At 38.0% G+C, this 26,653-nt stretch overlaps 1 protein-coding gene across 1 annotated transcript in view; it reads left to right on the top strand.

Annotated features, from left to right (window-relative positions):
- LOC127446937 (solute carrier family 12 member 8-like) overlaps positions 1–26,653 on the top strand; it is a 28,792-nt gene that overhangs the window by 1,174 nt on the left and 965 nt on the right. Inside the window, exons 5-14 of the mRNA XM_051708284.1 lie at positions 714–905; positions 1,029–1,260; positions 8,912–9,025; positions 11,965–12,052; positions 12,898–12,985; positions 14,956–15,102; positions 18,029–18,674; positions 18,762–18,853; positions 18,945–19,062; positions 23,776–23,836. Coding sequence (XP_051564244.1) covers positions 714–905; positions 1,029–1,260; positions 8,912–9,025; positions 11,965–12,052; positions 12,898–12,985; positions 14,956–15,102; positions 18,029–18,674; positions 18,762–18,853; positions 18,945–19,062; positions 23,776–23,836 — 1,778 coding nt within the window. The remainder of the gene's footprint in view (positions 1–713; positions 906–1,028; positions 1,261–8,911; positions 9,026–11,964; positions 12,053–12,897; positions 12,986–14,955; positions 15,103–18,028; positions 18,675–18,761; positions 18,854–18,944; positions 19,063–23,775; positions 23,837–26,653) is intronic.

Raw genomic sequence — 26,653 nt, forward strand, 5'->3', positions numbered from 1 at the left:
TTCCATTGAACATGGATTGGATCTGTTTAACACAGGCCAAATTTTAAAGAGAGCCACAATGAAACATAAATAGATTTAGAAAATAACTAACTGGGATAACATGGTGATCAAAATGAATTGTTTTTATTTTGTACTTCTGCTGACTGAAGCCCTGACTGAAGCCCTGAATGCAGACTATATTTTAAAATGCAGCCTTTTAAGGTTTTTAGATAGTTTCCCTCATCACGTAGCCTATAGGTATGTGTCACTTTCACAACTGTCACGTCCGCTTATGGCAGTTTTTCCGCATTAACATTAAAATGAGAGAATCAAAATTAAATATGATATGTACTTAGAAGTGCCAACCCTTCTACATATATTGGCTATTATTATTTCTGGTTTGTACATTTGGATTCACAGAGTTTTTACAAAGTGTGCTACTAAATAATTATAAATAAAACAAGCGGTTTTTCATATCAGCGTATTAATGCTAATAACTGATATGCCGATGTTTTTAATTTTGTCAATAATTGGCTGATAAATGTTGGCAGCTGATACATCAGTGCATCCCCACATTTAAACAAAGGTGTCTGACTTCACTGAAGAGTGCAACTTTTGTAATTAAAGACCCTAAAAAAATCACATGTTTCTTATCACATATTTCTGACTGACAGCAACTGTTAAATGGGCATTCAGTGAAAGTGTGACTGTCTATTCCATATGACCATCCTCAGGGTAACACAGGTGTGTTGCTTGGCATGCTCCTGGTGTCACTGGTGGTGTTGGTTGCCTTGGTTACAGTGATGTCAGGTATTGGTGTGTGTGAGTGTTGCAGCGTGGGTAATGGTGGTGTCTACTCCATGATGTCCACTGTGCTCGGAGGAAGGGTCGGAGGAACTGTGGGACTCCTGTATGTGTTTGGACAGGTGAGTAACTTATGCCAGCATTAATGATTAAACATATGGTATAACTAATGTGCATTCTTATTTCCACCTGTTGAACATTCAATGGGCAGGCAGTTCACTGTTTGGTCCACACTCTTTTTCTAGTGTGTAGCTGGAGCGCTGTACATCACAGGATTTGCGGAGTCCATTGCGCAGGTGCTGAACTTACAGAGTGTATGGGCAGTGAGGGGCATCTCTGTGGCTGTTCTGCTGGGCTTGCTTGGGATTAACCTGGCCGGGGTGAAATGGATCATACGCCTTCAGTTGGTTCTGCTTGCCATTTTAGCTCTGTCAACTCTGGATTTTGTCATCGGGACATTTAGTCATCTAGATCCAGGTGGGTTATCTTAAATATGAAAGAGATTGCATTAAGGGTTATTTTTGTGTATAGATTTGCAATTGAGAAGTATTGATTTATCCGGCATCCAAATATGCATACTTCTCTACTACTGTATATGGTAGGCCTATGTCAGTTGAATAGTATGTTTGAATCCTCAGTATTCTTAAAACAGTAGGCAAGAAAATTCCTTAATGACCTACAACATCTGCAGAGATGTCATATATTTGGGTCATGGAACAATGCCCACATTCCTGTATCAAGGTATTCCTACTAATCAGCTGCATACCTAAAGAACATACTTTTTCAACAACTGAAAGGTAAGTTCTTTATCAAATGCAGTACATAATCACAGTTCAGATACTGCTTTATAGTTCCAGTATGTCATGCATCTTAAAGGGATAGTTCATCCAAAAATTAAAATGTTCTCATTTACTTAACCTTGTGCCATCCCAGATGTGTATGACTTTCTTTCTTCTGCTGAACACAAACATAGATTTTTGGAAGAATATTTCAGCTCTGTAGGTCCATACAATGCAAGTGATTGGTGACTAAACCTTTCAAGCTCCAAAATTAACATAAAGGCAGCATAAAAGTAAAACACTCCAGTGGTTAAATACATATCTTCAGAAGCGATATAATACGTGTGGGTGAAAAACAGATCAATATTTAATTCCTTTTTTTACTATCAATCTCCACTTTTACTTATATATTCTGAAAGTGAAAGTGGAGATTTATAGTAAAACAAGGAATTAAATATTGATCTGTATCAGCATACACATCTAGGATGCCATGAAAATGAATAAATGATGAAAGAATTTTAATTGTTGGGTGCCAGTTGCTGTAGTTTTGAGAAAAGTAAAGCCTTTCATTGGAATTTTCATGCCGTAAAACAATGACATTTTGACAACGTGTAATTTGCATTCTTTTTTTTTTAATCTTTTGTTGAGAACGCATCATTTTGGAACTATTTGCAACTGTCATAATACATTCCAGCCGTTTTAAATGTCTGCTTGCATATTGGGTCTTTGGCTAAACCAACACCATAGATCCCAGACATTCTCCTCCAAAGTGAATGAGACATTCAATCTCCACTAAAAAAAAAAAAAAAAAGGGGGGGTGTGAAATAAACTGCTTCTGGCAAAAGATTGGATTTGTGAAAATGCAAAATAAAACCATTAAAACCTGATACTAAGCATGTTTTTAACAGACACCTGTGGCTATACCACAAATGTCCCTTTATTAAAGTATTGCTTTAGGAAGAGATTCAGACCCTGCAGTGTTGTCTTCACAACACCTACTCACAGTGCCTGCCTTTCTTATATTGACATTTCTTTATTTGCTCATTTCCTAGCAAACCTGCTGGACAAGGATATCCAAGTTCAAGTCATTTTATTTCAGACTAAATTAGAGTGTACTAAATTTCTCTGGATAGTTATAATTTCTCTTTTTACATGCAGTGTAAAATACGTTTATTGTGGTTCAGGTAGCAGCTTTCTAGTGAAAGAATATAAATATAATTCTTTTTATTTATGATTTAGATATTTTTTATTGGGGTTCTTTGCTTCTATTTTGTAGCTCATACTAATATTGGTGTAGTGAAACTGAGGTTTAATGTTTTTTAGTTAATCAAATCTGTTTACAGTAAGTTCACATGTCCTTGCAACAACTGTCCATTAGGTGTCAGGGTAACGTAAATGGGACAGTGTCCCGAGCAAAGCTAAATTGTGTGTTTTAAAAAAAACCTAGTGCTAATAGTAATTTACATTTGTTTACTTTTCCAGCTCTAGGTTGTGATAAGGAGTATGGCTGGCATTATAAGCAATACATTTTTTTTTTTTTACATTTAGCCCCCTGCTTCTGCTGGGATGGCAGCACAATGTCATTAGGAGGCACACGCTCTCTTGCTAAAATAAACACGGTGGTAGAATGGGAAAGAATTCCAATCATAATATGGAAGTTGAAGGAACAGGGAGGTGAAATCATTTGTCACCCAATTATATATTGTCATATAGTCATCTTGGACTTCACAAGGCAAAACCAGCTGAATATCTTTTGTTGTTTGGCTTTTGAATTAGAATTAGTTATATCTGTTGCCAAATCTGGATTCTCAATTTTCTAAATCTGTACCAAGCCTTGATCACAGAGTTCTGGCTCTGTCAGATATATTAAATATTTTCAGGGCATTCCAAACTACTTAAACTTGTTTAAAACATTAAATACGTTAACACCGATATTAAAGGGCTACTTCATCCAAAAATGAAACCTATGACATAATGTACACCCCCCCCCCATGTTGTTCCAACCCCGTGTGACTTACTTTCTTCCATAGAACACAAAAGGAAATGTTAGGCAGTTGTTAGCCTCAGTCACTATTCACTTTTATTGTGTGGCAAAAAAAGTGGCAATTGTAGTGAATTGTCACTGTGGCTAACAGTCTACCTAATATATCCTTTTGTGTTCCTAAGAAGAAAGAAAGTCATATGGGTTTGGAGCAACATAAGTGAATTGTTACAGAATTATGTTGTGTGAACTATCCTTAAAGAAGGTTTTACCGACTCTTGAGAGCTACAAGACAAATTCTAGTAAGTAAGTTACATTTATTGTAAGTTTATAAAAGCAATCAACCATACTACAAAAGTTTACATGAGATAACTAAGAGTCTATAAATCTTAGGACAAGAAAAAGCATGCAGGCACCCTTAGTCTAAGTCTAAGTTTTTTGGCTGCCCGCTTCAGACGAGGTCATTATGTACTTTCACACTAAGTTTGCAGGAAATCCACCCCTACTCTTCCTGTTCTCCTGATTACTGGCTTCCTGTCCATAGCGGAGGCAAGACTTTGAGAAAGGTGGTGTTCTCTCAATCACACTCTTTCTCTACTTCATTGAAGGCTGTGGAAAAAAAAGTCAGACAGGTTGGGGTGTACTGGTCTGAGTGTGGAGCATCATCCCCTAACTGCTGCTATTGTCTTGCTCTGATCACATTCTTTAGGAGCTTGACTCGGGCTGCAGTTTATGTCGGCTAGGGGAAAAGGAGGTACTGGTTACTCCAGGTTTTTCGAATTAAGCTATGTGGTTGTGGAGTGATCTCACCATTGGCATGACTCCAGGGGTTACACTGTTAAGGCCGGACACCGCATGGGCGGGTTACCTGCCAGTGGCAGGAAAAAGGAGCTGTTGTGCAGTTGTGTTTACAGTTTGATAACTCAGTTAATCACGTAGTCAAGGTCAGTAGTCTGCACAAGAAAAGGCTTCATAACCATGGCTATGCCTCTTCGCTATTGGTTGATGCAGAGATCCCAGCACGTCCACATCCCATGGCTATTTAAAGGAATAGATCATGCAAAGAATTATAATTTTGTCACCATATACTCTTAGTGTTGTTCCACACCTGTATGAGTTTCTTTTGTGTAATACAATAGGAGACTGCCATTGACTAAACAATTATGCAATTCAAGTGAATGGTGACTGAGATTAACATGCTGCCTAGCATCTCCTTTTGTGTTCCACGGAAGAAAGTACAGGTGTGGAACAACATAAGGGTGAGTAAATGATGACAGAATTAAAAATTTTCTGTGAAATATCTCTTTAAGACATGAAAAGCCAAAGAAAGCTTAGTTGCTGAGCACATGTGAAATAGTTTTTGGTAAGGAATATGTTTGATTTATGCCACCCTCGGGCACCAGTTGGCCCCTACAATGTAGCCGCAATGTGAGAGGAGTGATGACCATTTAATACTGCTACCTACTTCAATGTTTTGTTAAATCATCTGAAAATGTTATTGCTGGAAAAGATGAAAAAAATCCAAGCACAGCCCTCTTGAGTGTTCATACCATTACAGTGAACACATTTGTGCTAGATTAAAAAATGAGAGCACCTCCTAGTTCTCAGTCCCCTCTATCATGCCTGTTACCACACAAGAGGAACTGTAAGAAGAGGTTTCTTAATATTGTAGACTTTTATTTGCAGTATTGTTTCAAATGCTGTTCTTTTATGTAGGGATGGAATGGATAATTTTTGCTGTAGTGTAACAGTTGGTGATGGAGAGTAACTAATTAAAAGTAGTGATGCTTCTTAACTAAATTACATTTTTCAGTACTGTGACAGTAATTCTAATTAAAGGGATAGTTCACCCAAAAATGAAAATTCTCTCATTTACTCACCCTCATGCCATTTCAGATGTGTATGACTTACTTTCTTCTGCAGAACACAAATTAAGAGTTTTAGAAGAATATCTCAGCTCTGTTGGTCCTTTTAATTCAATTCAAGTGAATGGTGGCCAGAAATCTGAAGGTCAGCATAAAATGATCTATACGACTCCAGTGGTTAAATCTATATCTTCTGGAGCGATATGATAGGTGTGGTTAAGAAACAGATCAATATAAGTACTTTTTTTTTTACTTTAAATCTCCACGCTCACTTTCAGATTTGAAAGTGAAACTAAACAAGCGACACAAGTGACTTTCAGATGTGAAAGTAAAAGTGGAGATTTATAGTAAAAAAGGACTTAAATATTGATCTGTTCCTCAACCACACTTATCATATAGCTTTTGAAGATTTGGTTTTAACCACTGGAGTCTTATGGATTATTTTTATGCTGTTTTTATATGCTTTTTGGACCTTCAGATTTTTGGACACCATTCACTTGAATTGAATTAAAAGGACCAACAGAGCTGAGATATTCTTCTAAAAATCTTCATTTGTGTTCAGCAAAAGAAAGTAAGTCATACACATCTGAGATGGCATGAGGGTGGGTAAATGATGAGAGAATTTTCATTTTTGGGTGAACTATCGTTTTCATTACATTTTTCAGTAACAAGCTACATTTTCCAGCTAGTAGCAGTGCAGTGCGACAAAACGCTTTATAGCCGTGTGAGTTGAGCTTATAAGAGAGAGAACAGTTTAGGAGAACGTTTGATTTTATGTAGCTATGGAAAGTCTAGTTCACTCTAGTGAATTGATTTGTTCGAACGGTTCATGTAAATGAACCAATTAAAGAGAAAAGATTAATCGTTTCGATTCTCTGCGCAACATTTTTGGTCTTAATTTTTACAGCAAAATCTTTAGTTAAAATCTACTTTGGAAGCCCATTAGAACTAAATACCTTTGCATAAGTTTAACCTTTTTTTTATGAAGTTGTGATGCTCATGCTATTGTAGGGTCTGCTCTGTGTTCCTTAGTTCTCAACTCAAACGTGAAAGACACTATTTAAGCGCTCTGGGTTGGACAGGAAACTGACATGCGCTCATAGTTTTTGGTTAAGGGTGTTGACCGGGCTCACCCACATTTTTGGCCTGAGACAAAAGAGCAGGCAGGAAGCAGATCCACATTATCACTTCCTGTTCCAAATCTTCAGATCAGAAGGACTCCCGCTATAAATATCCAGCTGCAGTCAAAATGCTTAAAAAGATGGCAGGGAGGGCCACAGTAACAGCCGTGCCCTGATCTGCTGTCTCAATAAGACCTGTCGTTCACGCTTGTGTGTTGTGCCTATAATGAGATATTTTTATCTCAGGGCAGGGCCATAACCACCATAGACGTTGAGGGAGACATGCCCCCCCCCCCCATATTCATAATAGTGGTCTACTGATATGGGGTTTTTCCATGGTTGATTACTGAATTATTATATTTGGTACCCCCAATCCTGAATATGTGGTTACATCCTTGTCTCAGGGCATGACATTTCTTGTACAACATGCAATATTTACTGTTCCATTTTCTGTGCTTGACACATTGCCTACATTTATCAGAAGGAGGGAAATATTTAGTTCATGTTGAAGACAGCAGAGCATGATTTGTAATACTCAAAAGTGTTGCAAACTAGGGCAAAGCTTTAACACTTGCTCGTGCTGTTCCAAAATTTTGAAGATATTATGGAGGTAAATTTTATCTCAAATTTCTTTGTGCCCCCTTCTTTTTCTAACTATCTATCTGGTGCTCTCTCCTTCCTGCCGCTTTCTCCTGATCTGTATGCGTGTTTCTTACTCTCTTCTAGCTCTCTATTTCTTGCTATGAACAGTGACTTGGAAGCGTAGAACAGTCAGGGCTTCTGAAAGGGTGGTGACTTCCTTTTGGATAAACATGTAATTAATCCAAGAGAACACATTCTTTCCCATCACAAGATAACCAAGAGGGAAATGGATCATGCTCTTGCATAGCCAGGCCCTGTAGATCTCTCTCTGGATGAATGCCTTGTATCTGTAGAGGTGAGATCCCCCCCCCCAACCCCCCACCATCTTTCTCTATTTTTTACTTATTTTATTGTAAATTTTTTGTATGCATACTCTGGGCATCAATGAAAAAATCATCTGCAACAACTGAACCATATGCCATATAATTGTTATCAGATTCTCCTAATGCACTGTTCTAGTTTTATTAGACCATGCCTGTTCATGCTTGTCCACAAATCATGTATTAATTAAACTATTCCCTATTGAAATAAATACATTTTAAGTCATTCCAAAGGTTAAAGGAATGGTTCCCAGTACAAAGAATATTTTAAAGGGATAGTTCACCTAAAAATGAAGATTCTGTTATTTACTCACCTGCATTTTACTACCTGTATGATGTCCTTTTTAGCCTTAGTCACCATTCATTTTCATGCAACTTTTTTCAATACAGTGAAGGAGAATGGTGACTGAGGCTAACTTTTTGCATAACATCTCCTTTTGCGTTTCATAGAAGAAAGTCATATGAGTTTAAGGTGAGTAAAGGATGACAGAATTTTCATTTATGGTTGAACTATCTCTTTAATTCTTCAGAAGTCTTCATTTTCTTACCCTGCAGAATATCCAAGCTGCTGTTTTGTGGATGGTTAATCTGTATGGTGCTTTTTTTTTTTGCCAGGGTAAATGGAAAGGAAATGGTAAAAGCATGGAACGCAAGCAAATAGAAATGTTTATAAATAAACAGACCTCCTGAAATGTATGCATCAGTGCTATGCACATTTTCACAGCTGCCACCCTGAGTAAAAATGCCACTCTCGTCTGACGGTTCAACACAATGGTGATATCTCTCAGCACTGTTTGTGTAATGTTCTGCGGTGCCTGTTCTTTGCCTGTTTTATTTGTCTGTGAACACACCCAAAACTCAGTCCAGCATTCCCTCAGTCATGTCCACAGTGCAGAACTATTGAACTTGGTGTGTATTCAAAGAACCCCCCCCCCAGTTGTTACATAAGGGGTGGTGACGGTCAGCCACAGACACCCGGGGCTCTGCCCATGCACGGCTGTAGAGTTTCACACCAGAGACCAAAGTCTGTCCCACAGTACCCCAGATAATCAGTCTCTTTGATTTCAGGGTCAAAAGGCTTCTTGTATCGGTGTGTGTTAGGTCAGTACTGTATGTCATGGATTGCAATATGTGGTCTTGAACAGAGGGATGTTTTTTTGCACATGTCTGCACAGCACAATTTCATGCCTTTTGTTTTAAGCAAAACTTGAAAAAAGTTTGGTTTTGTTTGGTTTTCAAAACAAGAGACAAGTTTCAAATTTTCAGGAAGACTTTTATATGCGTAATGTCTGATTCACATATACTCAATGACCTAAGACAACAAAATTTCAGCAATTTCTGCACTCAGTAATGCTTCAGACGGACATTGTATTAAACATTCTTTCCTAACATTGTTTTGGACTGAATATGTTTATTGCAGAGCATGGATTTGTTGGCTATTCAGAGGAACTGCTGCATAAGAACACTCTGCCAGACTACACAGCTGGCGAGACTTTCTTCACTGTGTTTGGTGTTTTCTTTCCTGCAGCGACAGGTGACCCTACACGCATACAATAAGAGGAAAACTGTGATATAACAACCACTCATTAAACAATACTATATGCTGATACTAGAATACCTTAAAGGAATATGCCAGGTCAATAAAAGTTTAGCTCAATTGACAGCATTTGTGGCATAATGTTGATTACCACAAAAATGAATTTTGACTCGTTCCTCCTCTTCTTAAAAAAAAAAAAAAAAATCTGGGTTCCAGTGAGGCACTTACAATGGAAGTGAATGGGGCCAATCCATTAATGTTGAAATACTCTTTCAAAAGTATAGCCACAAGACATAAACAATATGCATGTTAACATGATTTGTGTGATAAATTTGCTTCCTAACCTTTTATATGTAAAGTTATAGCCAATTTTACAACTTTGTTTCCATGATGTAATGTCAACAAACCCTAAAATGATTGTAAAAATGATGATTTAAACAACTTTACAGCTCACATTATAGATGAGTTTTAACAGACGAATTCATGTAAGTGCTATTATAAAATTATAAGCTTCACATTTCTGCCGTTAAACCCTCCAAAATTGGCCCCATTCACTTCCACTGTAGGTGCCTCAATGTAACCTTGATATTTGCTTCTTTTTTTTTTTTTTTTTATAAAGGAGGGATGTCAAAATAAATTTGTGCTAATCAACATTATGCAACAAATGCAGTCGACTAAGCTTAACTTATATTGAACCCGCAATATTCCTTTAAGTGTATGTCTGTGATGTTACTGTACTTTTAGTATCTGAGCAGCCTCAAGTACTTGCAGCTGCATTTTAGCACTTGTGGTATGACTTAGTATGCAGACTTGATGGAATCTCATAGTTAACACATTTTTGTGTGCCCACGCAGAATATGTGCGCACGGAACTCTGCAGATTTCCGCAGAAGTTGAACGGCCATCATTCACAAAGTTCTACACCTTCTCTTCCGCTTAAACATTAAATATTTACTTTCATTATGCTTTCGACTACCAATAAGCTTATTTTGCCATATTTAAATCTATTCTGCAGTATTCAGCAGATTTCCTCCCAAAATCAGTGCAGAAAAAATGGTCTACATGTTTCGTCTAGGCCTGGTTATGAGATTTCAGTCAGAGTCTGGTGTCACTGGATTTTTTTTACTGTCTATCACTGACCTCATTTATCCCACACAGAAAAGAATAAAAGTGCTATCTTTGTCGGAGCTGTGCACAGTCATGACACAAAAGAGCTGGTTCAAATTCAAAACCGTTCAAGCCTTTGACACACTTACATGCCACATTTGACTTTCCTTTGATCAGAGGCAAAAAGGCCATAAAAAATAAAAATAGAGATATGAAAAGAGATAAAATAGGACTAAAACATGCTGAATGTTCAATTAGTGAGCAAAGTTTTTTTTTTTTTTTTTTTTTTTTTTTTTTTAATATCCCATTTTCTCACAATTTTGGAATGCCCAATTCCTACTACTTAGTAGGTCCTCGTGGTGGTTACTCACCTCAATCCGGGTGGAGGAGGACAAATCTCAGTTGCCTCCGCTTCTGAGACCGTCAATCCTCGCATCTTATCACATGGCTTGTTGTGCATGACACAGCGAAGACTCGCAGCATGGGAGGCTCATGCTACTCTCCGCGATCCTCGCACAACTTACCACGTGCCCCATTGAGAGCGAGAACCCCTAATCGTGACCACGAGGAGGTTAGCCCATGTGACTCTACCCTCCCTAGCAACCGGGCCAATTTGGTTGCTTAGGAGACCTGGCTGGAGTCACTCAGCACACCCTGGATTCGAACTCGCGACTCCAGAGGTGGTAGTCAGCGTCAATACTCGCTGAGTTACCCAGGCCCCTGTCTTTCGCTTTTGAGCTGGGACTAAAAACTAAATGATTTACAGTTTCTGCTCAGAATGCACCAAAATGAATTTTTTTCTTTCCAGTTCTGGCATTCCACAGCCTTTTTTTTTTTTTTTTTTTTCCCCAAATGGTAACCAATTAGAACAAAATATATGTTACAGTTAATAATGTTCTTTTTAGAATGACCGTACTCTGTGCTAAGGGTGGGTGATATACCATTTGTAGTGTTGCCAAATCGTATTAAAAATATTTTAAATACATGTCTGGCCATTTTAAATCAACTGATAGCCTAAATCCCTCTCTCCTGCATGCACACACTCACTGCGTGGGTGCATTTGGACTTCACCTAAAGCAGGCCAAATTATTTTTCTTTTTTTAAATCTTGATACCACCAGAGAGTGCATGCACAGACCATATTCTTTTGTGCTAATAAAGTCCTGAATCAACTTTATACTGATATAATCAACATTTTAATTACAGATCTGCCTTTTAGTCAAAGCCCAGCAGCATCAAATCTGTATTAATGCATCATATCTAACAATAATTCAGTGAAGACTTGGAAAAAACTGAGAAATGTACTTTTTACCACTTATATTTTTTCTTGTATCCGGATAAACCATGCATGGATCAACTTTAGCATGTCATGGAATGCTACATCTACAATGTGCAATTGCTCAAAGAAATGTGTGATGCAGCAGTTTCCTTAAGGATCAAAGCACATGCTTATGTTCTACTAAAAAGAGAGAAGCCTAATTTTGGGGGGCAAGAGGAAGTGGTTTAATTCCAAAATATTTATGTGATTAACTCTTTGGTCTTTTTTGTTTTTTTATTTAAAAAAAAATTGGTACAAAATGTACTGGATATTAACCGGTTACTAGCATTTAAAAATAAAGTTTTCACTCTGGAACAATTGAAAGGGATTTTGTTCCTGTTTTCGGTTACATTCTTCAAAACATTTTGTTAGTTTTTAGTCCCTGCCCTAGTCAGGAAAGTGTGACTCTTAGTGAGCTCTGTGATATGTAACAGTATCTGCAGTTCAGGTTTTGAATGGCCCCTTGTCTCCAGTCGTGTTTGCACAGAAACCCTCTCTGTGTGTGATGTGTAGGTGTGATGGCGGGATTCAATATGAGCTCTGATCTTCAGAGGCCCGAGCACAATATCCCCGTGGGAACTTTCGCTGCAGTCTGCACCTCGTATGTGTCAAAATAATCTTTATCTTTTCCTTTTTATCCTAATCTCTATAGTGGTTACTGTACACATACTTTATGGCAGAGCCCAAAATTAACACTTGCCAAGCACTTGCTAAATATGGGTTTTGTGAGTTGGCTGGTGACTTTATTTGGAACGGCAACATAATACATGGTTTAAGTCAAACTGCACGAATGACACTTGATGATGTAAGTGTCGTGATGTGCGCCATTCAAATCAAAGACGTGCAAACCATCTACTAAGTAAAACATCTGTTGCAGCTCTCACATCTTAATTCTAAGTAAAAAAAATTACCATCAGGGTGTCTAGGAATATATATATATATATATATATATATATATATATATATAATATAGAGATATATTATTATTATTATTTTTATTTTTTATCTCCAGAACTCGCATATGTGGAATATTTCATGCACTGAGCCCCCAAAATGAAAATCTCAAAAAAATCATAATGGGCCTTCATGTTTTTCTGACAAGTGGCGTATTACTGCAAGATTGTATATGCTGTGCGAGATACAATGACTTAAGCTGTTATTGTGTCACTCAGCATCATAGGGAATCTATATAATCACTGGAGAAATAATGCAAAATATAGTTTCATGGTTAGTTAGAAATATTTATGGCTGGTAAATGTTGTCAAATCACTCACGATTGGCAGGTGTGGCAACAAGTTAATTTTGGAACCTGCTTTAAGGCATACTTTTACTCATACATTTTTATGAGATCTCAGATTTAATGTCATTTTATTAAACGATTTTTGTTGCACAAAGCTCTATAAACAGAATTCAACCCTGATTCTTGCATATTGTGTGAATCCACAGGTGGTTCCTGTATTTGGTCTTTGTCTTCTTGCTGGGAGCCATTTGCACCAGAGAGGCGCTGCGCTACGATTTCTTAATAGCGGAAAAGGTAATCCGATGTTATTCCAGGCTTCAAAAGATTCCATGGGTTTTTCCACTATTAAGACTGATTCTCAAGTCTCACTTTTTTATAAAACATTATCAACAAATAAAATGTGAGAGTAGCATTTATTGGCACGCTAATATCATTCTGCTTTTGCGCAAAATCTCAGAGGGCCTCACAAAAGAAGGGCTTGAGGTCATTGTAAATACTACAGATACCACGAGAGCAGCTAATATAAGAATGTGCATGGAGCCCAGTTGTGGACTGACCTTGCACATACTCAGTAGTTTGGCCTGATAGCCCCACAGCTGCCAGTCAACATGGATTGTAGTGGGGTGAAAACCCTGTCAGAGTTACATAGTTTATCCATGTGTACGCCTGTATGTAGCCTGGCTGTGGCCAGGCTACCACAGCTGTTCCTTCTTGTGAGCCATGGTGTGGGGGTTAACACCATTTTAGAGCTACTTATTACATACGAAACAGGGATGGACTGGTGGGCCAGTCGACTTATGTCGGCAGCTGTCAAAACCAAGGGGGGCATTGTAAAGCAATGGAGGACAATGAATATTTCTATGCTGGTGTCACCATTGCCCTGTGCATGGTAGATCAGGACCACAATTGACTTCACCTATTCAAAGCATTGACAAGCCTACAAATATATGCACTTTCTGTTAAAAAGGTTACATACTTGCTACTTTTTATCAACTTGTTTGGACAATTTAATTTAGGGGAGAGTTAAATGATACATTTTAAGTTTCTCTCCTGGCAATGAGAAATGGAACAAAAGTAAACTAATCAAATTATAGTCTATGATATCTCCTCTTAGCTGTAATTATAAGAAAGCATCTATGTAGGGGGGCCTGGGTAGCTCAGCGAGTAACGATGCTGACTACCACCCCTGGAGTTTGCGAGTTCGAATCCAGGGTGTGTTGAATGACTCCAGCCAGGTCTCCTAAGCAACCAAATTGGCCCAGTTGCTAAGGAGGGTAGAGTCACATGTGGTAACCTCCTCGTGGTCGCTATAATGTGGTTCGCTCTCAGTGGGGCTTGTGGTGAGTTGTGCGTGGATGCCGCGGTGGATGACGTAAAGCCTCCACACATACTATGTCTCCGCGGTAACGCGCTCAACAAGCCACGTGATAAGATGTGCGGGTTGACGGACTCAGATGTGGAGATAACTGAGTTTCGTCCTTCGCCACCCGGATTGAGGCGAGTCACTACGCCACCACGAGGACTTGGGAATTGGGCATTCCAAATTGGGGAGAAAAAAATAAAAATAAGAAAGCATCTATGTAGGCCATAGAAATATGACCTGCTCATAAAAATTAGATATGATCAACGAAGTGGTCCAGTCACAGGATCGGGATAAGTTGAGTCATGTGAAGGATCAAATGAAACCACCTGACACCATATTGGACAAAAGTGATGCAAATTGTGTAAGAAAGTACTGCCAAATACTTTGTGTGTGATGCTATAGTGGGGGTGGGGGATTATCCGCCAGGGAGTTGTGATGGACCGGTATAGGCTATAAGTCCAGGGCTGATTTTTACTCCCAGTCCATCCCTTATACAAAACATGCATATGAAATATTCCATCAAATCTACAAAGTCACAAAAGATGTGCTTTTTTGTTATTGTTCCTGTAGCTTAACCTGTAGAGCATGGAGCTAACATTGGCGAGTCCATGGGTTCGATACCTAGGGAAGTCACACACTTATAAAATCTGTGGTTGCTTTGGATAGAATTGCCAAATGCAAAAATGTTAATGTATTATAATTTTTATTACACGTAAGCATTGTACTGTGTTATATGTAATTGCCCACTCTCATTGTGCTTGATTATGGGTTCTGTCAGATTACACATTGTGTCTTTGATTTACTTCCAACACACTATAAGCTCTTTTCAGTCTGGCCAAGCAGAACAGAGCTGGGTGGAGCCCGCTATACACTCTTCCTCTCTGTGTTTGTTTTTGCCCAGGTCTCCTTGGTTGGTTTCCTGTTTTTGCTGGGCCTCTACATCTCCTCCCTGGCCTCCTGCATGGGTGGCCTTTATGGTGCACCCAGGATCCTCCAGTGTATCGCCCAAGAGAGAGTCATCCCAGCTCTTGGATTTCTTGGGAAAGGGGTGGGTGCTTATATTGGGAATTGATAACCATATCAGCATTGTCTATTTTCATCAGTGGGAATGTCTGACAATGTAGTATGGTGTTATACTACACAATGTTCTTGTTAATTCTGTTGATTCCTATTCACTGAATTTAAATGCTTATCATGGCAAAATGTACTCTGGGAATATAAACCAAATGAGAAGTGGAAACGTCCTTATAATGGGTGCAAACTAGTGCTGATAGCTTTAAGATTATACAGGAAGCATGGCTCCCCCTAAGATTTCATATGAAATGCGGCAATGATGAGTTTGATATATGTACAGATAATTTATATAAATGACATATTACTCTTTGTGCATTTCAATATATTAGTGAATAAATGAGTCACTATCGCACTGTTCATTCAAGTAACGTAATCGGCTTTTCTTATTTTTTTACATGTACAAGTCCATAGAACTCTGTGAAAACACGGCCTATAGAGTGTTATTGAAGCCGTGCTTCAAAGGTAGTCTATGGCAGAGATCTGTACCATTAGATTTTAGTGGGGTAAAGATCGATGTTTATTGGATGAGAGGCATGAAACGCATTGTTTTGAGGACCGCCCAGATGTCATGCTTCTATGGGAGCTTTGTGAGCACTATTTGTATATTTAATCTGTACTTGATTGCCTATTGGACGTTGAGCTTTGAATCTAAGTTTTTGTCCTGCTTGGAAGCCTGGATTCTCTACATGATGATAGGTTGAGTTCTCAATTGGGTGGGATTTCGCAATAAATGGCCAATAATGGAAATGGTGATGTATGTGATTGACGGCTTGTTAAATGTAAAAGTACAAGCACCACTGTCGAGCGCATTTATTTCGAATCTGACGTAATACATTTTTTCAGCTTTCATAATTAGATACAGTGCATTCAGAAATTATTCAGACCCCTTCATTTTTTTCACATTTTATGTTCCAGCCTTATGCTAAACTATTTTTTTTCCACATCAATCTACACTCCATACCCCATAATGACAAAGCAAAAACCAGATTTTTGATAACTTTGCAAATTTATTAAAAACGCATTGACATAAGTATTCAGACCCTTTGCTATGACACTTGAAATTTAGCTCAGGTGCATCCCAGTTCTCTGGATCATCTTTGAGATGTTTCTGCATTTTGATTGGAGTCCACCTGTTGCAAATTCAGTTGATTGGACATGATTTGGAAAGGCACACACCTGTCTATATAAGGTCTCACAGCTGAAAATGCATTTCAGAGCAAAAACCAAGCCATGAGCTCAAAGAAACTGCCTGCAGAGCTCAGAGACAGGATTGTGTCGAGGCACAGATCTGGGGAAGGCTACAAAAAAATTAGAGTGCATTAAGGGTTCCCAAGAGCACAGTGGCCTACATAATTCTTAAATGGAGGAAGTTTGGAACAACCAGGACTCTTCATAGAGCTGGCCGCCTGGCCAAACTGAGCAACTGGGGGAGAAGGGCCTTTGTAAGAGAGGTGGTTACTCTGGTTGAGCTCCACAGATCATGTGTGGAGATGGGAGAAACTTGCAGAAGGACAACCATCACTACAACACTCCACCAATCTGGGCTTTACGGCAGAGTGGCCAGATGGAAGCCTCCCCTCAGTGCAAGACACTGGGAAAAAGTACCTAAAGGACTCTCAGACTGTGAGAAACAAGATTCTCTGGTCTGATGAAACGAAGATTGAACTGTTTGGCCTGAATTCCAGGAGGAAACCAGGCACTGCTCATCACCTGCGCAATACCATCCCAACGGTGAAGCATGGTGGTGGTAGCATCATGCTCTGGGGGTGTTTTTCAGCGGCAGGGACTGGGGCATTGGTCAGGGTTGAAGGAAAGCTGAATGCAGCAAAATACAGAGATATCCTTAAAGGAATGTTTCGGGTTCAATACAAGCTAACGTGCCAGCCACCACTTGTGCTGTCACATACTGACAGACACTGATCAGACAGAGGAACAATGCATTTCTCAGACAGCCGGTGAATTTAAACATTTGTTTTTCATGCACTTTGTGCCACTTTTAATGAATTGTTTACTTTTCATGCTCAGTGAGTAGCTCAGTGCACCACAGAGGACAGGATGAGTTCCTAATTATAGTGCGCCCGAATGCACTCCAAAATATGTGAAGTAATGAATTGTAACAATTGTGGCTTTCAAAAAGCACAGCACACCCTTTCCCTCGCTTGAGCTCTGTCTGACCCCTCTCTGTGGGGTACATGCATGCCCGAGACATCTCGCCCTGAATCAAAGTCCCAGAACAAATGCAGGAAGCACAGAGAAGACCAACCCAGGTAGGTCTGGATCTATGCCAACCAGTAGCAGTAGAGTAGGCTCACCAGCTCAGCCTCGATCCCAGAGACTTATGTTTCTGGGTAATGACCGGTCTTGGGTTAGGGTTAGCTCATGAGAGATGTTGTCTTTGGGATGTTTTAACTGGATGCTTACACTCTCGTTACATAACCTGAAGTGTCAAAGAGATGAGAGAGTAGGGCCAAACTAATAAAGTCTATAATGCGAAACAGTTCTGAGGTTTAATAACGGAGATCTGAATTGTACAACATTATTTATTTATTATTATTATTTATTTTGATAAAAAAAAAGGTATTAATGGGGTAAACACAAACACTTCATCTCTTATTATTCAATAGTTTGATTGATAGTGGAATAGGTTGTTTTAATTTCCAGATAATATGTAAAGGTTCCAAATATTTAAAAATTCATTATATTTATTGATTAGTATTCCTTAAAGTCTCGAGGAAAAAAAACTTGAAATAGTTAGATAAAACTTGTATCTTAAAGTAAAATGTGAGAAGTAGATCATTTAGGTCATATGAATTCAGCTTACAGAAAGTTTAGGAACCCCTGCTATATCATTTTAACATGCACAAAGTGTCTCCTTTCTCTCATCCCTTAATGTTTAACAGCGAGGGGCCAATAAGACCCCTGTGGCTGCCATCTGTCTGACTAGCTTGCTCTCTATGGCCTTCATCTTCATCGGCCAGGTGAATGTGCTGGCTCCCATCGTCACCATCAACTTCATGCTAACCTACAGCGTGATTGACTACTGCTACTTCTGTGTTGTGAAAAGCCATGAGCTGCAGGTCCAGCAAAGGAAGACATTAATCAGAAGGTCGAGCTCCAGGAGAATGCTTATGTCCACCACTCACCCACATTACGGCAGCAGTGGAGCCATCAGTGACCCCATGAATGGCACACTACTGGAGTTCACCAAAGACATGGACCAGATATTTCCATTGCCTAGCACAGACAGCGCTGAAGAACAGAGAGTGTCTATTCCTACCTCCAAGGCCCGGGGCAGGAAGTCAAAGATTCCAGCTAAAGAAACACTGATGAACAGTTTTGGGTTGGACTTCAACAGCAATGGACCATTAGATAAAGGGAAAGATAAAATGGAGCCAGAACAAACTGTTGGATTAGACGATGATACCAGCAGCCAGATAGGGCTGATGGAGACTGACCCTACAACAGGAGCCAAGAGGAAACAATCTTTGCCTAATTCTGGCCCAGTTGAACTTCAACAGCTCCCGGTAGAGCTGATAGACAGGAATGGTAAGCAACTCAGTACGAAATATGACATAATTCCTTAATATAGTGATTGAAACCTGTATTTCAGTCAGAAATGCCTTTTGTCTACAGGTTCAGAGCCAAATCTTGAAGGATCAGAAATCAAATCTATCGATGGTTCAGTGTATGCAAAGTTTTGCAACCACTGGGTTTCATTAATTGGTGTAAGTTTTGGCTAAACATCTCCAGTGCTTAACAATTCATTACATTTTATTAAGCTTGAATGAATCACACAATATTTTTATCTTTCTTCAGGCATTGTGCTCTTTTACAATAATGTTCGTCATCCAATGGATGTATGCCTTGATTAACATTACAGTCGCCCTTATCCTCTTTCTCTACATTGGAACAACAAGTCCAGGTTTGCCAACAGGTAACTGTACCTATTTGTTGCTTAATCGAATACGTTTGGTAAAATATATTAAGTAACCCCAGGATGAACTGCGAATACACAAACAACTGAAAAGCGTTTATGCACTTCAGCTGTCACTCACCACTTTACTTCCTTTGAACTTTGTCAGTCAAATACATAGAGTATAGGGCTGTTTAGCCATGATGTCAATTTGTAGGCGAACATGGAAGGCTGATTCCCCATGGGTTCCGTTGGGAATTTCCCATGGGTTTTCAAAATGGTATTTTTCAATCTGAGTAAAATAAGGTCTGAGTTCCAATCGGGAAAGATGCTATTTACTAGTGTTTGATCGAGTCCGAGTTGAGTCCGAAAGGGGCCAAGTCAGACTCGAGACCGAGCCCATAACAGTCCGAGTCAAAATGAATCCGTTTATGAATCTGAATTAAAATTGTAACCGTAAACTCAAAATCAATATATTAACTAAAAAAACTGTTTGTCAATATAAATGTAACAAAAACACCTCTGCTGCCTTTCATATATATATTTTATGATTGGTATCCTGCTGAAAAAACTTCAAAATGGTTTCAGAATGAAAGCATATGCTTTAGGTGTATGAAGACAAAACTGTCCTTCAGCACACTTATTGTTTTCTGTTGACATTTAAATTATTTGTTGCTGTTCTCCCTCCACTCAAACATAGACTGAAAAAAGTAAAAGCTGCATTAATTATTACAACCAAGGTTATGTTTCGAATTTTTAATTTAGTTTTTATTTCTATGTCATTTTCAATTTGTCAGTTTAATTTAGTTTTATATACAATTATCCCTATCTAAAGAAATAATAGTCTATACTGATTTCTTTCTGAATCTTTTTTTTTTTTGTCTGTCTGCTGGCTGATTTGGGAAAATACAGTACATACAAATGAGTCAACACAGTATTAATTAGCACTCGCTGAGAAGTTACGTCTCACGATTTGACTGCAAATGCTACATCCAAAAACACTGGAAAAGCCCACTGATAATATTGGGGCCATTTCGTCACGGACATGATTTTCTAGTTAATTTGCGGGAAACCGCACAATGCAGGGCAGTTCTGTGTGCTGCTCGTGTACCTAAATCCCTGATGTGTCCGAGTGCATCTCGCAGCTGCTGCCGCAGAAGATAAAAAAATAAAAAATAATAATAATATTTGCTTGAGCGGCAGCCACTTTGGTCTGAAATCTTTAAATACCAACCAAAGAAAATTTAACTGAGCTCTTCTTTAAATGCAAAAACATGGAGAATAATAATATTGAGTCATACATTTAACAGAGTTGACCTTCAAAATTGTCAGAGATATAGGCTAAAAAAAGACGTGCATAAGTTACCTGGTGGTCATAATCTCGTAACATGAAGTTTAGCTTCATACACAAACTCTGTCATCGAATAATACATTTTATAGTCTATAATTAAATTATAAACAAAATATTTCACTGCCCAAAATATCCTAATATTTGATTGTGCATAGTTGAATGTTGTGAATGGTGGACAAATGCTGTAAAATAATGTATTTTAAGCAGCTATGCTTTGAAAATAGTCAATCAATAATAAATAGGTGCTGTTTATCTGTTTAGAGTTGCTGTCTGCTTTAGCAATAATGTCCCCCCCCCCCCAACTATTTAAAAAGTTACACAGTTAATTCATCAAGCTATTATGGACCAGTTCAAGCTGACAAAACTGCGTGGACCAGAAGAGACTACAGAACCCTACATGTGTAGATACATTACACCTAAAAAGACTTAATATCCAATATTAATACTATATGTATTTTTATTTCGATACACGATTTTTAGTAAACTGTGAGAGACATGATATGGGTGACTTGACACAATGAAGTTCTTGATTTTAAGTTTTTAACCACGATGAAACCGCAATGCAAGCACCATCTTGGCTGCAAAAATGCCACGCAATTTTACCAGTTGTCAGGTCCCGTGTTGTGTGATCTGCCTTATTGTTTCTATTACACTGGATACATACCCGTCTTTGTTTTCATCGTGGCAGCCACCTCGGTAATCGATGTTATACAGTAGTCACTGTAGTAACATTCAAGCGTATTGGTTTACTGCTGAGTGTGCCTGTGCACGTGCGTATGTGTGCGTGTGTTTGCTTAAACACAGTGAAACAACTACGTCTGTAGCTACGTCTACGACTTCAGGAGCTAATACAGCTGCATGCAGACAGAGATGTGTTCATTAATTTCTGTTTTATTTTTTAAATTTTTTTCATTGCATCACAAATGTCATGGACTCGGCTGTACTCTGAAAAAAATCGAGTCCCAAAGTCTCGAGTCCGAGTCAAGTCCAAGTAAAATTGCATCCGAGTCCGTGACAAGTACAAGTCCATTAAAATTGGACTCGTGACTCGGACTCGAGTCCGAGTCCAAACTTGAGTACCCCAACTCTACTGTTTACAATGTTGGGTAAGTTACTTAAAAATAGTAATCCACTACAGATTACTAATTATTTCTCTACTTTCTAAAACACACTTCCACTCAACAAATTAAAAATAATGTTTATATTAATTCCTTGTTCATTGTTACACACAAGTCATACACTCAGCACCTCACTCAAAGATGTAACCACATGTTCAGGATTGGGGGGGACCAAATGTAATAATTTAATAATCAACCATGGAAAAACCCCATATCAGTAGACCACTATTATGAATATTGTGGGGGACATGTCCCCCTCAATGTCTGTGGTGGTTACAGCCTTACCTCACATACACTCTCCTTCACAATGACCAGTTACAGGCCAATAAATTCATGTATTCTACATAAATAGAAAGTCAGTAACTCTAATCTAAATTTAAAATGTAATGCATTATACACTACTTTTTTACATGAAAGTAATTAGATTACAGTAACTAATTACTTTGTTATTGGATTACTCCCAACACTGGATGTAAAATGGAAAATGCATCTTTGTACTAAGTGCAAATAGCAAAAAAAGCATATTTTTTGCACTAAGTGCAAATGGTTTTAGATGCTATTTGTGGCAAATACTATTTGCACCCCTAATTAAATACTAACATACAGTATAGGGGCATCACTGCAGCGTGTTTATTAGAGTCCCACAGATACCCTACACCAACCTTCCCTTAAAAAAATATTAAACATGGTTTTACTATATAATATCACTGGTATTTTGTAGTAAAATCATAGTAACCGCAAAATTAAACATTGTTATTATAACACCATATTACTGTAGTAATACCATGGTTAATTGCATTAAAACAATGGCTTCTGACAAAAAAAACATGGTTACTACAATATTACTATAGTAAAACCATGGTTAATTTTACCTGGATCAAACTTTTCTCTCAACTCCCTGACCTTCACCGTGACCTAATCACTGCAAGGAAATCAACATTAATATTACTTTTAATCATAAAAAAAATATATATATAAGGTAATATTAAGAGTGGAGATAGGTAACATGATGCGAAAAATGGGACAAAAGACAGAATCGTACCTGGATTGTCTGCTCGAAAAAGACACATCTACACGTCATTACACCCCACACCACTGCTGCAATAGAGGTGCAGTTTATCTTCAATTTCTCTTTCCATCAGACTATTGGAGTGCAACTAGTCACACTGTGTGGCAGGTGCTATTTACACCTAGTGCATAGTCCATTTAAAAAAAATACTATGTTGCTAACAAGTCGGTAAATAAGGTTCATTACTTTGGAATACGTATTTCCACATTGCTAAAATGTCAACCTCCCTAAACAACTTCAAACACAGATTGAGGATCACCCTGATGAACCCAGTTGCTCTGTAAAAGCATATATTCTCACACTCAAACTCTCTGAATTTCTGCTTAAGTTGTTTTTTCCCCCTTTAAATCGACTGTCCTTACTATTTTACTTTTGATCTAACATGTTGAGAATTTGTGTGTGTGTGTGTGTACATATATATACATACACACACACAGTATATACATATAATTTTTTCATATTGAGCTAAATTTTTGTTATTGAATTGAACCTCTCCTGTATATATACTTTGTATTTTTGTGTATTTGCTTTATTTTTTTAATGTTAAGATGGCAAAAAAACAAAAACAAAAAAAAAATACCACAAGCATGTGAGTATACGTGCCTGACGTCACAGAAAACCGCTGTAATCCTTATCTATCAACTTTTTAGCAACATGTTTTTTAAAAACACGGCAGCTTTAAAATTTACGTTTGCCATATGACTGTGTGTAATTTATGTTGTAGAACAAAATGTCCAAGTATATTCAAGTAATGTTTACCACAGACCTTATTTTACTCGTTATTACCACTTAGCATTTTGAGCCAGTTTTGGAATAATGCATTTTTGGCAATAATGCAAAAATGCTAAGTGGTAATAGTCTTACTATAGTAAGGGCACTCTTATCGCATACATTAGTGGTAACAACACTAATTGTTTTTCAATCTGCGTGGAGCATCATGTCACAGGACTAACACACACAAAAGGAACCTGCTGTTCTGTGCGCAAAATTGTATAGTGTAAAACATTGATTTGTAAAGCAAACATTATTTTTTGGGAAAGTTGATCACAAAGCTGATATTAGGCTTATCTTAGAAATTCAAGTTGGCATGATATCCATTTAAATTACACCCAAAGCTAATCTATGATTATCTATGAGTCAGGTGTGGCTTGAAATGACTTTTCAGGGACTTTTAAGTTGCATTCTTCTACCTACAGGTGCAGCTGCTCGTTTCAGCTTCTTTAGGTGGCTCAAGACCTCTCTGAGTAATTTGGGCAGGTATGGTGTGACAGTGAGATGACATTAGAACTCTTTTCCTCTTGTGCTTTCAGAAACCCTTTAAATGTCTTGATTAAAAGGATAGTTCACCTAAAAAGGAAAATTTACTCAACCTCACATTGTTCCAAATCTACAAGACTTTCTTCTGTGGAACACTGATTTTAGAATGTTAGCCTCAGTCAGCATTCACTTTCATTGTATAGAAAAAAAGATGCAATCATCTCTGAGATTAACATTCTGCTGAAAGCGATAGTTCACCCAAAAAATTTAAATTCTCTCATCATTTACTCACCGTCATGCCACCCCAGATGTGTATGACTTTTTCTTCTCCAGAACACAAATTAAGATTTGTAGAAGAATATCTCAGCTCTGTAGGTCCATACAATGCAAGTGAATGGTGACCAAAATTAGAATCTCCAAAAATCACATAAATCAGCATAAAAGTAATCCATAATACTCCAGTGGTTAAATCCATATCTTCATTAATCATAAATTCATATCTTTTAGGGAGTCCAGCAGGGGGTGCTCACCCGGTGGACTGTGTGGGTCATAATGCCCCAGTATAGTGATGGGGACACTATACTGGGTCATAATACCCCAGTATAGTGATGGGGACACTATACTGTAAAAAGGCACCGTCCTTCGGATGAGACATTAAACCGAGGTCCTGACACTCTGTAGTCATTAAAAATCCCAGGACACTTCTCGAAAAGAGTAGGGGTATAACAATGGTATCCTGGCCAAATTCCCCCCATTGGCCCTTATCAATCATGTCTTCCTAATAATCCCCATCCATTAATTGGCTCAATAACTCTACTCTCTCCTCTCCACCAATAGCTGGTGTGTGTTGAGCGTACTGGTGCACTATGGCTGCCGTCACATCATCCAGGTGGATGCTGCACACTGGTAGTGGTTGAGGAGAGTCCCCTGTTCACTGTGTAAAGCGCTTTGAGTGTAGTGTCAGAAAAGTGCTATATAAATGTAACATTCATTCATTCTGGGCCCAGTTGTTCAAAAAGGTTAATCTGGATCAGAATGATCCGGATTTAAAAATCCCATGTTTTGCTATCCAGGATCAGGTAATCCATTTTACTTTTGTGCCAGTTTTTCAAAGCAACACTGGATTGGATCACCCTGATCCAGATACAAACGTTTCAAGATACCAAATCTGGATTACCAGTGCTCTAAATGGGACTACATATCACAATGTAGGCTACTAGCTATGTAAAGAACAACAGGTAGAATAACCAGCGTGAGGTCACTTTAAGTGTTTTTATTTGAAGAGATAGAAAACGGCACAATAAAAACATGCCCTTACATTTTCAATTTCTTTTAAACAGTCAGACCCCTCATCTGACCCACAACATATAAATAAAAACAAACAAATATACATTATTCACAAATACATTGTGGATATTTTGAATGTGTTTTAAATCATAAAAAAGGCTAAATGCCCCTCTCTCTGATGACGTTTATGATGCACCTGAGCCTGTTGAAGACCCAGACCAACCTCCAGTGTTCTCTCAGAGTGAGGGACTAACTGGACATGCAGTAAGGGATGCTGTTGTTGGAAACTACTTTTGACTGGTTCATCTCTGATGTTTGTGTCATTGTAATTAATATACAGTGATAAATGACAGTTAAAATTAAATACATTATTTTTGTTTGATATTGACAGCTGTTTGGGGGATTAATTTATGGTGACTTTTTTTTTGTTTTTTTTACTTTACTGAAAGTCTTAATGTCTGCTGTAACAGTTAAACAAACCAAGTACAAAATATAAATACACATATATATATATATATATATACTACATGATACAAATGTTGTATTTGACCAATTTTAAAGTTTTATTACATTTTGTTCTTGAAATCCACCCTGAATCCACCCTTCTGCTGAGATCAGGATAATTCAGATTTTTTTGGATCAAAAGTATCTCAATCCTACTAAAAAGTTTTTAACAACACATACTGAAGGGTTGCTCCAGATCAAAACCAAGACCTGGATTACATGATCTAATATGATTTCAGAATCCTTTTTTTCTTTTGAACAACCCATTTTCAAGATTTGATCCAATCCGATAACTGAAATCCGATTGCTTCTGAACAACTGGGTTTGAGTGATAAGTGAAGTCCTTTTTACTGTCAATCTCCACTTCCACTTTTATTTTCTTCTTCTGTTTTTTGGCAATTCACATTCTTCATGCATATCGCCACCTACTGGTTGGGGCTGGTCAAAGGTGAAGATTTAAAGAAAAAAAGGACGTCAATATTGATCTATTTCTCGCCCAAACCTATCATAGCACTTCAGATGATATGGATTAAACCAATGGAGTTTTATGGATTACACTGATTTGTGATTTTTGGAGATTCAAAATTTTGGTCACCATTCACTTTCATTGTGAGGACCTACAGAGCTGAGATATTCTTCTAAAAATCTTCATTTGTGTTTGGCAGAAGAAATAGTCATACACATCTGGGATGGCATGAGAGTGAGTAAATGATGAGAGAATTTTCATTTTTGGGTGAACTATCCATTTAACACCACTTTTGTGTTCTATGGAAGAAGGAAGTTCATAAATGAGGGGGTGTAATAAAATGAAGGTGAGAAGGAATAAAATGAGGGTGAGTAAATTGTCACAATTTTATTTTTTGGTGTGAACGATCCCTTTAATGACTCTGTTCTTGAGCTTGACTCATTAGGAGACTTTCCCTTTACAAAATTAGCAAAAAAAAGCAAGTTAGAACATAAAGAACTTCATATCAAATGACAGCCTGTTTATAAATGTACTTCTAATGGGAATTTGGCAGACTTCAT

Source organism: Myxocyprinus asiaticus, chromosome 10 (assembly GCF_019703515.2).
Source record: "Myxocyprinus asiaticus isolate MX2 ecotype Aquarium Trade chromosome 10, UBuf_Myxa_2, whole genome shotgun sequence".
NCBI classification, from domain to species: domain Eukaryota; kingdom Metazoa; phylum Chordata; class Actinopteri; order Cypriniformes; family Catostomidae; genus Myxocyprinus; species Myxocyprinus asiaticus.